Source organism: Micropterus dolomieu, unplaced genomic scaffold, assembly GCF_021292245.1.
Source record: "Micropterus dolomieu isolate WLL.071019.BEF.003 ecotype Adirondacks unplaced genomic scaffold, ASM2129224v1 contig_14191, whole genome shotgun sequence".
NCBI lineage: Eukaryota > Metazoa > Chordata > Actinopteri > Centrarchiformes > Centrarchidae > Micropterus > Micropterus dolomieu.
In genome coordinates, this window is record NW_025743177.1 from 2,771 (window position 1) to 13,281 (window position 10,511).

Consider the following 10,511-nt stretch of genomic DNA (forward strand, 5'->3'; position numbering starts at 1 on the left):
AGAGAGAGAGAGAGACAGACAGAGAGACAGAGAGACAGAGAGAGAGAGAGAGAGAGAGAGAGACAGAGAGAGAGACAGAGAGAGAGACAGAGAGAGAGAGACAGAGAGAGAGACAGAGAGAGAGAGACAGAGAGAGAGAGAGAGACAGAGAGAGAGAGAGAGAGAGAGAGAGAGAGAGAGAGAGAGAGAGAGAGAGAGAGAGAGCGCTCTGCAGAAATACCATTTTCAACAGGCCCAGTAAAAAATGTAAAATCAACATGTGGCGGTCAGCGTTGATACTGAGGCGGCCGCCACAAATAAATCCATGTATGGGAACCCTGTACTGTTCAGCTGCACTATCTGTGGCCCGGTCTCAGCGTCTGTGGCCCTGGTGCTGGTACTACTACAGAGCCAGTCGTTACTTTTTTACATTTACTTGCATTTCAGTGAAACTCTGCTTTTCCATTTTCTGTTGTAGCTCGTTTTCCAGTCAGTGGAAGGGACAGACGTTCATCTGGAATAGACCAACAGGCCCGGGGAGAACGGGGGTCGGCCCGTGACGCTCAATCTTCTACCAACCTCCGGGATTTGTCCCGGTTCTCCAGACTGCCATTTGAAAAATTCTGAAGGACAATCATTTCTGGCCCGCCATCTAACAGCTTGAAAGAAATGTGGTCCGATGCCAGACTTCTTAAATCATTCAGTGTTTAATAATCTGTTCAGAGCTGAAGAAGGTTTAGAATGTAGAAGTTTAGAAAATGGAAATATTTGTTATTGTCTGATAGTTGAAATAGAGATTATTTATTTATTCATTGTATTTATCTATTTTATTATCATTTCTTTAAAAACATGATGTGGAATAGAAGCTGATAATCAGGAAGAGCGTTACGTCTGTTTGTTTTATTATTTCTAAGTCTATGGATGAAACGTTAAGTCAGCTGTCAGATTGCCGGCTGATGATTGGTTCTGACGGATCCTTCTACTTGCAGACTGCATCAACACGGACTGTTCTTAAATAGCGTGTTAGCTTGCTGACACTGTTTGGAGTAAAGCAGCCGTCCTCCTGATCAGTCCTGAGCTCCATCAGAGAGTCCAAACATTTCAGACACTAAAAGTTGAAAGTTTCCTCTGCAGAGTTTCCTCTGTCTGACCTGTCAAGTTTTTAACTCCATTTATTTGTTTTGCTGCATAAATGTCCCACGATATTAACTGTGACATCACTGCGAGCATGGAAACGTTTAAATGACTGACAGCAGCAAGGGATTCACTTTGTGTTGAAAAGTGGGAGAGAGAGAGAGAGAGAGAGAGAGAGACGATTGTTAACACCAACATTTCTTTTTCTCATTTAAATTTTTATTGAATTCTTAAAGGCAGAGTATGTGAGTACAGGGTTGAGCATTACAGAGTCTTGGCATAAACATATTCTGACATGTCAGAGTGAGAATAAAAGTAAAAAAGGAATGGAGCTATATTTTGCCTGTAATTTCTTAGGTTGAGTTTTCATTAGTCCTTGTGTATGTCCAAAAAAGATCCCAAGAGATCATCCCATTCTCCTTGTTAGCTGACAGTCTGAAGCATAGACTCATAGGATGCGGTCTCCACCATTGCATTAGTCCAGTCTCTCAGATTAGTAGATACAGCAGTTTTCCAGTGTCTTAAAATAACTCTGGAAGCTGTGACCAAGCCCACCATGATGACAGAGAAGGTTCCCTTTGAGATATTCGGTATTTGTGATCTGTCCCCTAGTAGACATACAGCAGGAGTCAGAGGAATCACTGAGCCTGACCAGTTACTCAAGAAGTCCACAACTTTAACCCAAAATGGATTCACCAATCCACATTCCCATACACAGTGAAGAAAAGTTCCTACCTCTGTTTTACACTTCTAACACATCAGTTTCATTATATGTAATTTGACAGGGGTATGATAGTATCTATGTATGATCTTATATTGTGTGAACTTCCCTCTTGCCTCTCTTACATACTTTCCACAGTCTGCTAGTATACCCAGCCATTTTTTGTAAAGCTCGTACTCAGATCTCTTTGCCATAACAATTTCACATTAGAGGACTCACCACTTACTGAGTAGTTTGTTAGTTTATAGAATTGCGAAGCTGTGAAGCATTCGCGTGGCGCATTCAGATAGTCCAGAATATCATTTCCTGTCCCAATTACCAATTTGAGATTTTACAGAGTCCCTAATTTGTATGTATTTCCAAAAATGTTGTTTGCCTTCGAGTTTAAATTGACGCGATAATTCTTCATAAGACATGAATTGTCCATTTTTTTTAAAGGTCTCCTATAGTACATATACCATTTGAATACACTGACTTTTTACCAATATGTATGGCAGGATTAAACCACAATGAAGCATATGTCTGCACATATTGTGACACTTTATACATTTTGTGCACCTTAGCCCACACTTCCTTAGAGTGAACAAGAATTGGGTTTGTTGTATTACTTTTATTGACTTTTCCCCACAGGGTAAGTTTTATCTTTTGCCAGATTTGTTTTAATTTTTTGCAACACTGGATTAAAGTTTAACAAAGGCATCTCTTCTAAGTCTTGACAGAGTTTAATTCCAAGATACTTCATGCCTTCTGGTACCCACTTAAATTAAAGCTTTTCCACTATGTAACGGTGGCATGTGGAAATCATGGGCATAGCTTCGGATTTGTTCCAATTGATTATGTAACCTGACCGATGTGGTAAGGACACCTCAGGGTCTGTCACTACGGCTAAGATATCGTCAGCATATAACAGCAATTTATGTTCCTCTCCCCCGACCTCTACTCCCTTAATACTCCCATTGTTTCTGATACTAACAGCCAGTGTTTCTAGACAAATTATAAACAATAGGGGGCTCAAAGAGCAGCCCTGGCGGGTGCCTCCTGACAGGCTGAAAAAGGGTGATATAACTCCATTGGTAATTACAGCTGCTTTTGTTTCTTTATATAATGTCTTTACCCATTGAGAAAAATAGGGGCCAAAACCAAAATGTGAAAGAGCGGAAAAGAGAAAACTCCATTCCACTTCGTCGAAAGCCTTTTCGGCATCTAGGTAAATAGCAACTCTTGGCGCACTTTTGGATAATGCAAACCACTTAGGATGTATTAATTTCCTCATGTTGTCCGATGAGGATCTGTTCTTCATAAAGCCTGCTTGGTTGGGATGTATAATATTTGGTAAAACTTGTTGGAGCTGTGAAGCCAGCACTTTTGTCAATATTTTAAAGTCTAGATTAAGCAGGCTAATGGGTCTAAAATTAGATGGATCTGTTATATCTTTTTTTGGGATCAGAGATATTAAAGCTTCATTAAATGTCGGCGGCATGTGGCCTTTTTCAAAAGCCTCCTGATGCACCTTCACCAAGACAGGAGCAAAAATTTCTATATACTCTTTATAGTATTCTACAGGAAATCCGCCGTATCCTGGTGATTTCCCAGTATTCATTAATGACACAGCTTTCCTTATTTCTGCCACCGTTATAGGTGATTCCAACTTCCTTGCTTGATCAAGGTTAAGCTTAGGCATATTAATGTTAAAGAATGAATTTTTTTGATCTTCATTGCCGGATACTGTTGATGTATATAGTTTCTTGTAATATTGTTGGAATGTCTCATTTATCTCTTTTTTAGAGGTTACTAATTTAGTTCCCTGTTTGATTGCTAAGATTATATTCGAGGAGTCCTTTTCTTTCACTTGTCTAGCTAGTATCTTCCCAGTTTTTTCCCCACTGTCATAAAAATTTGTTTTTAATCTGTATAAAGAATATTCTGCTTTTTTGTTAAAGATTTCGTGCAGCTGAAACTTAAGCTTACAAAGTTCCTGATATCGTGATTCTGAGAAGAATTATTTTCCTTTAATTTAATTTCACCTTCTAATTCTTTGATTCTGTTTAGGCTGTCTTTTTTCCTTTGAGCCGAGTGAGCGATTAGTTTCCCTCTTATATATGCTTTAGAGGCCTCCCAGACAGTTGCAATGTCCTTAGTACTGCCAATGTTTAAGTCAAAGAAAGATTTCAAATCCTTTCCCAGCGATGACCTGAAGTCTTTGTCCTGTAGTAATGATAAATTCATTCTCCATCTAGTCCTCCTTCCAATGTCCAATTCTGTGTTTATAAATAATTCCACCGCTGCGTGATCTGTGATAGCAATAGTTCTTATACTGCAACTAACTACACTGTTTACTAAGGGGCTTGCGATATAAACAAAAAAAAAAAAAAACAAACAAACAAAATCTATTCTGGAGTGTGACTTATGACAGTGAAAAAAAAAAAAAAAAAAGTGTACTCCCTCTTCAGTGGGTTAGTAAGCCTCCAGACATCCACAAGCGCCATGTCACCTTTTAACATATGAATTGCTTCCCTATCTTTGGTCATCAGTGGACCTTTAAACTGACTTTTGTCTAATATAGGGTCCATCACTTGGTTAAAGTCTCCTGCCAAGATAATTTGCACGTCCATTTCCCCTAAAACCCTATTGACTTCATGAAAGAAGTGTGGGTCTCCCTTGTTAGGCGCATAAATATTACATAGTATCACCTGCGTACCTTCTATTAATGCCTGGACACATATCATTCGTCCCTCTGTATCTTTAACTTCTTTAAGCAACACAAAATGGATCCCCCTGTTAACCAAGATCATAACTGCGTTTCGTGAACTTGAGAGAGTGAGCTGTGAAAAACATACCTCACCCAGCCTGTTTTGAATTTAGCTGCCTCCCCCTCATTCAAGTGAGATTCCTGTATGAAAACTACATCAGCCTTTTTAAATATGACAGTACCTTACGTCTTTTGAATGGATTTCCACGACATGTACTTAATACATTTCTTAATCATCTTTGTCCAAATGGCCCTCCATACCTATATCTACCTCACTGTTCCGGTTTGAATCACTGTTCATCTGTAGGGCTATGTCTATGTGTTCTCATAGTGTTCATATTTTGTCAGAGTACAGGATTTTTTACTAACATTTAACCGGGAAAAAGAACGTTTCCAGTACAATATTCGGAAAAGAAAAACTATAACCAAAGTCAAAAACCTAAATTCAAGCCAGAAAAAGTCTGACAGTCCCGTAGATGACATATGCTGCCTAAAAATAAAAAACTAAAATAAAACCTTATCTGGTCCGTGGGTTACCGCTCCTCCCGCCTGAAATCCTCCGTCCTTGGCAGCTGCCAGACGGGTCCCTCTCCTCTGACACCCGTCTTCACAACATGTATGTGGCTCTTCCATACAAACGTTAAATATCCGCTTATTACCCTCTGTTTAGTCATCGCCTTGGTCGTTGTCGTCAATGAATTTTTCCGCTGTTGCCGCAGTGAAACTCACATTCTTCCCCCGCCACCTAAACCTCAGTGTGGCCGGGAAGGCCAGCGTGTACCTCACATCCCGCTCTTGCAGTTTGCGCTTCACGGGGGTGAAGGTTTTCCTCTTCTCCGCCAACTCTTGTCATATCGGGGAATACAGACAGTCGACATCCTTCCCATATGAAGCCCCGTTTTTCCTTAGCCGCCGATATCAACTTGTCTCTCGCTGACTGTCTCAGAAACCGTATCAGCACCGGTCGTGGGGGGGGGGGGGGGGGGGGGGGGGGGGGCACTCCGGGTCCGGCAACGGTGCAAGCAAACAGTGTGCTCTCTCCACCTCAAACTCGGCATCAGCCCAGACCCCCAGCCCCTCCGTCAAATTTTTCTGGACACAGCTCAACAATGTCCCATTGGTCCCAAAAGTCTCTTTCAGGCCTATGAGCCTTACGTTGTTCCTTTTGCTGTGATTTTCCAGGGCTTGAATGCTGTCCCACATTGCGTCCACTAGCTTGTTTCTCTTTTCACCATCTGCGTGTAGCCGCTCTGAGGTCTCCTCTAGGCGCTAAATGCGTGTTTGTACTTCTGCCAGACTTTGTTGCATAGACGTCACTGTCGCTTTCAACTCCGTTGTCGTTTCTTTAATAGTTGAGACATCTGTAGCAACACTCTGTCTGTTTAAAGAAATCGCTAAAATGAGCAGCACACTGCAGTCAAGACTGGGGGGTGGGTCACCTGTTGGGCCTTCGTCTTCATGTGAAGGGCTTCTTCGGGTAGCCTTACGGCCCGTGTCTTGACTGCCCCTCTGTCACAGAGCAGACGCCCCCCCACAACCCCAAACCAGCTCAAAAGTATCCAGGTCATGTGCAGCTCTGTAAAAACTGAAACCTAACAGCAGTCTGGACTGAACCATTTTCTCACAAACAAGAACCACATCAACATCTAACCCTTCCTCCACCTTCCGTCTCCGGGTCATATACACCGCCATCTCTGCCTGTCCTGAAACAAAGTTCAGTAGCTGACATCTGTTCTTCTTCCGGCGAGTGTCTCTAAAACCACAAATAAAAATCTGCTTCGTAAAAACTTCTCCACATCTACTGAAAATGTTTTCCAACAAATCTGTCAGACGAATGCACTCTGAGAAGCAGTGAAACACCGTCTCTGTCTCTCACTGCAGAAGGGACATTTGTCTTCTACAGCAGCGTTAACAACTACATGGCTACAACGCCATGAAGGATTCTCCACTGCAGGTCTGCATCTTTCTTTGTACAAAGACCTCCAGGCTGCTTTAAGGCCGGATCTAAGGGGCGTCACTACGTCCACTCAGTGTTCTCTGATTCACAGTTTTCACCATCACTTTATAGAGAGTCTTTCCTGAGGCGTCCCCCAAAGAAGCACCTACAGGGTCCACAGGCTCAAGTAGAAAACCAGAACAGTTCTTAAAACCAGGAGAAAGTTTCAGTTTTGAAGTCCATGGAAAGGGGTGCCCGCCGTTATGTAGATATAAATGTCTCATTCTAAGCTAATAAAAACATAATGGTTCATTATGTCAGGTCTTTATACACCACTGAAAACATAGTTATGGATCTTACATTGCATTTCTGTTGACAGATCCTCAGAAATATTACACACTGAACCTTTAAGTAAATACAAAACTCCAGCTCTTTAACACCTGTCCCAGCACTTCTGGTTCTCATTTCAAAGCACAGATTTAGCCTCTCCTCTTCACCACTGTCATCTCCATCAACACACAGCTGACTGACTGTGAGCTTCATCCTCAGTCGTCCTTCTAACTGGATCAAATGTGCACTGAGCAAAGAGAGAGTCTCGTTCTCTTCATCTTAAATGTAACCGAGTTCCTTCCTGTACAAATGTAGTGTATTATTTATGCTCCTGTTTACTGGCTGAGTCAGAACACAAAGTCACATCAAATGATGTGGTGTAGGGCTGGGCCCAATTATCCACGAAATTGATGTCATCGATTAGGAAATATCTTTATTTGCATAACATGCGTCGGCGGGTCGCAGTGAAGTGCTGCGTCCAGTTAAAGCAGCGATTCCACCCGGAGAACGAGCTGCAGAACAAAAAAACGACCATCACACAGAATTTTAGACAGAGACCCAACAACATGTTGCTCTGTGAGCTCTGCAAACTGGAAATGTCTTCACTGCAGCACAACTGCTGAGCACGAACAAGTGAAAGCATCCTGGAGCTCTTTGTCGAGACGGCAGCACGTTCACTTTTTGTCCCCACACAAGCCCGATATATCAGGATGATCACCACGAGGAACAGGTTTTCTGTTAGTAGTAGTCACTTGATACGTTCTACTCGATTTTTTCTAAACGTTTCTTCATGTGTGTCAGTTTCTGGGTTTATTTAAAGTACTTAGTAAAAATACCGATCTTCCAGTTTGAAATTGAGGTCCAGTATTTTTCTGATTCAGTATCTGACACACAGGGTCTGTTATCATTATTAATATCATGACAAAGCAGTGACGTGGAAATTAGACTCATTTAAACATATGCCACTATTGTCATTATTCTAACACTTTATGCGTCTCATTTTCAGGATAATTGGATAAAATATTGAATTATTAATGATCAATCACCAAATTTGTCGTTAGATTAATCGATGTTAAAAAATAGTTTAGGTGCATCTCTTTCGTGGTGACAGATCAAACACAAAACTTCAAACAGCTGCATTTGGAAATATGCTTCACACACCGTGTGTGGGGGGGTTAAGTATAAATGTTTCATTTCCTGTAACACTGCGCTCTGAAGAGACAGTTATGAAAATGAGTTGTTTTACAAAAACTAAAAAAAAAATTATTAAGGAAACTTAAGGATTTATCCTTCAGACTAAATCTGGAGCCAAACTTTTCATACTAACAAACCTTAATAAAGAGCTGTTGTGATTTGCTCTTAGACAAACCCAGAAACAAGAGACCTGAAGGAAATTTAAAACTTCTGTCATGGATTTAAATTTGGTAGATTAAAAACTGGACAAGAGCAAAATACACAAACTGACCTCAGAGTCTCCAGTCTACAGAGTGGACTCTGCAGTCCAGCAGACAGCAGCTTCACGTCTGAATCCTGCAGATCGTTGTTACTCAGGTCCAGCTCTCTCAGATGGGAGGAGTTGGACTTCAGAGCTGAGGCCATAACTTCACAGTGAGTCTCTGAGAGTCCACAGTAAGAAAGTCTGTCATGAAAGAGAATATAAAACTTAAAGTATAATAAAACTGGTCACTTTATTCTAAAAATAGACTCCGCACATTTGATATTGCATTGATAGTATATTTAGTACTTAAGGCAATATTGTTAATAGATTTTCTCAAGTGGAGTTCAGCTGTTTAACAGCATCATTTCTTCTCTGAGCTTGGTGATGATAAAACACCCCCACTGAACTGAACCTGCTGAGCTCTCCTTCACTGGCAGAATGAACCTGGTGAGAAATGTGTGCTGCCGTTTCCTCTGCATATCTTGTTGCTGCTGTGAAATGATGCAGAAAGGAATCACATTGTCTGACAGTTTGTGTTTGCAAACAGTTATAATTTCTCATATTAAGCTTTAAAAAACGCTCTCTATCAATGAACATTACTAAAGTAGCTTTGGAATTTACCAGTTTACAGACCAGTCCATTCAAATCCTACCAGAGAGAGAGCTTCCTTACTGAAATCAAAATCAAACTCAGTTCTAATGGAGCAAAACACATGAAGAGGCATTCATTGTTTACATTTACTCATTTGGCAGATGCTTTTATCCAAAGCGACTTACATTCGTGGAACAACATACAAGCATGAACAGAGCATCAAATAGAGATAAACTGACAATACATACTAGCAAGAGCAGCAATAAATACTAGTAAGAGTGACTTGAATTTGATTCTGGAGGCCACGGGGAGCCAGTGGAGGTCACTGAGTAATGGAGTGACATGAGTCCTTTTGGGCTGATCAAAAACCAGACGCGCTGCTGCCTTCTGAACCATTTGTAAGGGTTTCACCGCACAAGCTGGGAGACCTGCTAGGAGGGCATTGCAATAGTTGAGGCGAGAGAAAACCATGGCCTGTACCAGAAGCTGGGTGGCGTACTGAGTGAGGTAAATTTGGTTGTGGAGATCTAAAATGCATGTAAATCTATGGGATTTTTTTGAATAGCGCCAACTAGTGGCTAACTGTATCAAATTCTGCACAGCCCAAGACACCATGGCCTGTACCATAAGCTGGGTGGCGTGCTGAGTGAGGTAGGGCCTGATTTTCCTGATGTTGTATAGAGCAAAGTGGCATGACCAAGAGACAGCAGCAACATGGTTTGAAAAGGCAGCTGGTCATCAATCATGACACCCAAGTTTCTCACCACCTTGGTTGGAGTGATGGTTGCAGAGTCACTTTGTATTTTGATGTTATGGTGGATAGATTGCTTGGCTGGAATGAGTTCAGTCCTTTTTTTGAATAGCGCCAACTAGGGGCTAAATGTACCAAATTTTGCACAGCCCCTCAGGGGGGCATGCCACATAAGGTCCTCAAGTTTTGTGACAATCGGCCTTTCCATGCCAGAGATATGTCATACTTGCTGTTTTTAGCGTTTTCGCAAATATTTGTTAGCTTGTAATTGGGACATTTGTCGGATCAAAATTCCCCCTACAAAGTTTCTTCGGCTCGGTCCAGAGATGGTCCGTGCCAAGTTTCGTGTCAGACATCTTTTAGATTGCCACCGGAAATACCACATAAAACAGAGGCAGGAGCCGCCTGCCAGCAGAAATACACAAACTGTGAAAGGTGCTGTGGCATCTTGCTACCACCAGAAATGCCAGTGGTAGCTGCCGATGCCACTAACTGAGCCAGCTGTCTCTCAGTTTTATATTGAGCGAGTGTGTAAAGTGTGTATCTTTACTGTAATACTGATGCTTCAGCTTTACAGTGTTGATAATCACATCTGGACTTACCGAAACTTTCTGCAGTTCCTCACAGCTGGAATCAGTCTCAGTCGTCCCTCCAATGATGTGTTGTACTTCTTCAGGTCCAACTCATCCAGAACCTCCTCTGACATCTGCAGCATGTAGGCCAGAGCTGAGCAGCCAAACACAGAGAGTTTCTTCTCTGATCTGTTCTCTGACTTCAGGAACTCTTGGATCTCCTGATGTACTGAGTGGTCGTTCATCTCCGTCAGACAGTGGAAGATGTTGATGCTTCTGTCAGGAGAGATCTTGTGATTCATCTCCTTCA

General features: G+C 41.8%; 1 protein-coding gene across 1 annotated transcript in view; it reads right to left on the bottom strand.

Annotated features, from left to right (window-relative positions):
- LOC123966768 (ribonuclease inhibitor-like) overlaps positions 1–10,503 on the bottom strand; it is a gene marked incomplete at its 3' end in the record, with an annotated part of 11,012 nt that extends 509 nt beyond the window's left edge. Inside the window, exons 1-2 of the mRNA XM_046042884.1 lie at positions 10,232–10,503; positions 8,315–8,488 (exon numbers count right to left, since the gene is read on the bottom strand). Coding sequence (XP_045898840.1) covers positions 8,315–8,488; positions 10,232–10,503 — 446 coding nt within the window. The remainder of the gene's footprint in view (positions 1–8,314; positions 8,489–10,231) is intronic.
- Positions 10,504–10,511: the final 8 nt, after the last annotated feature.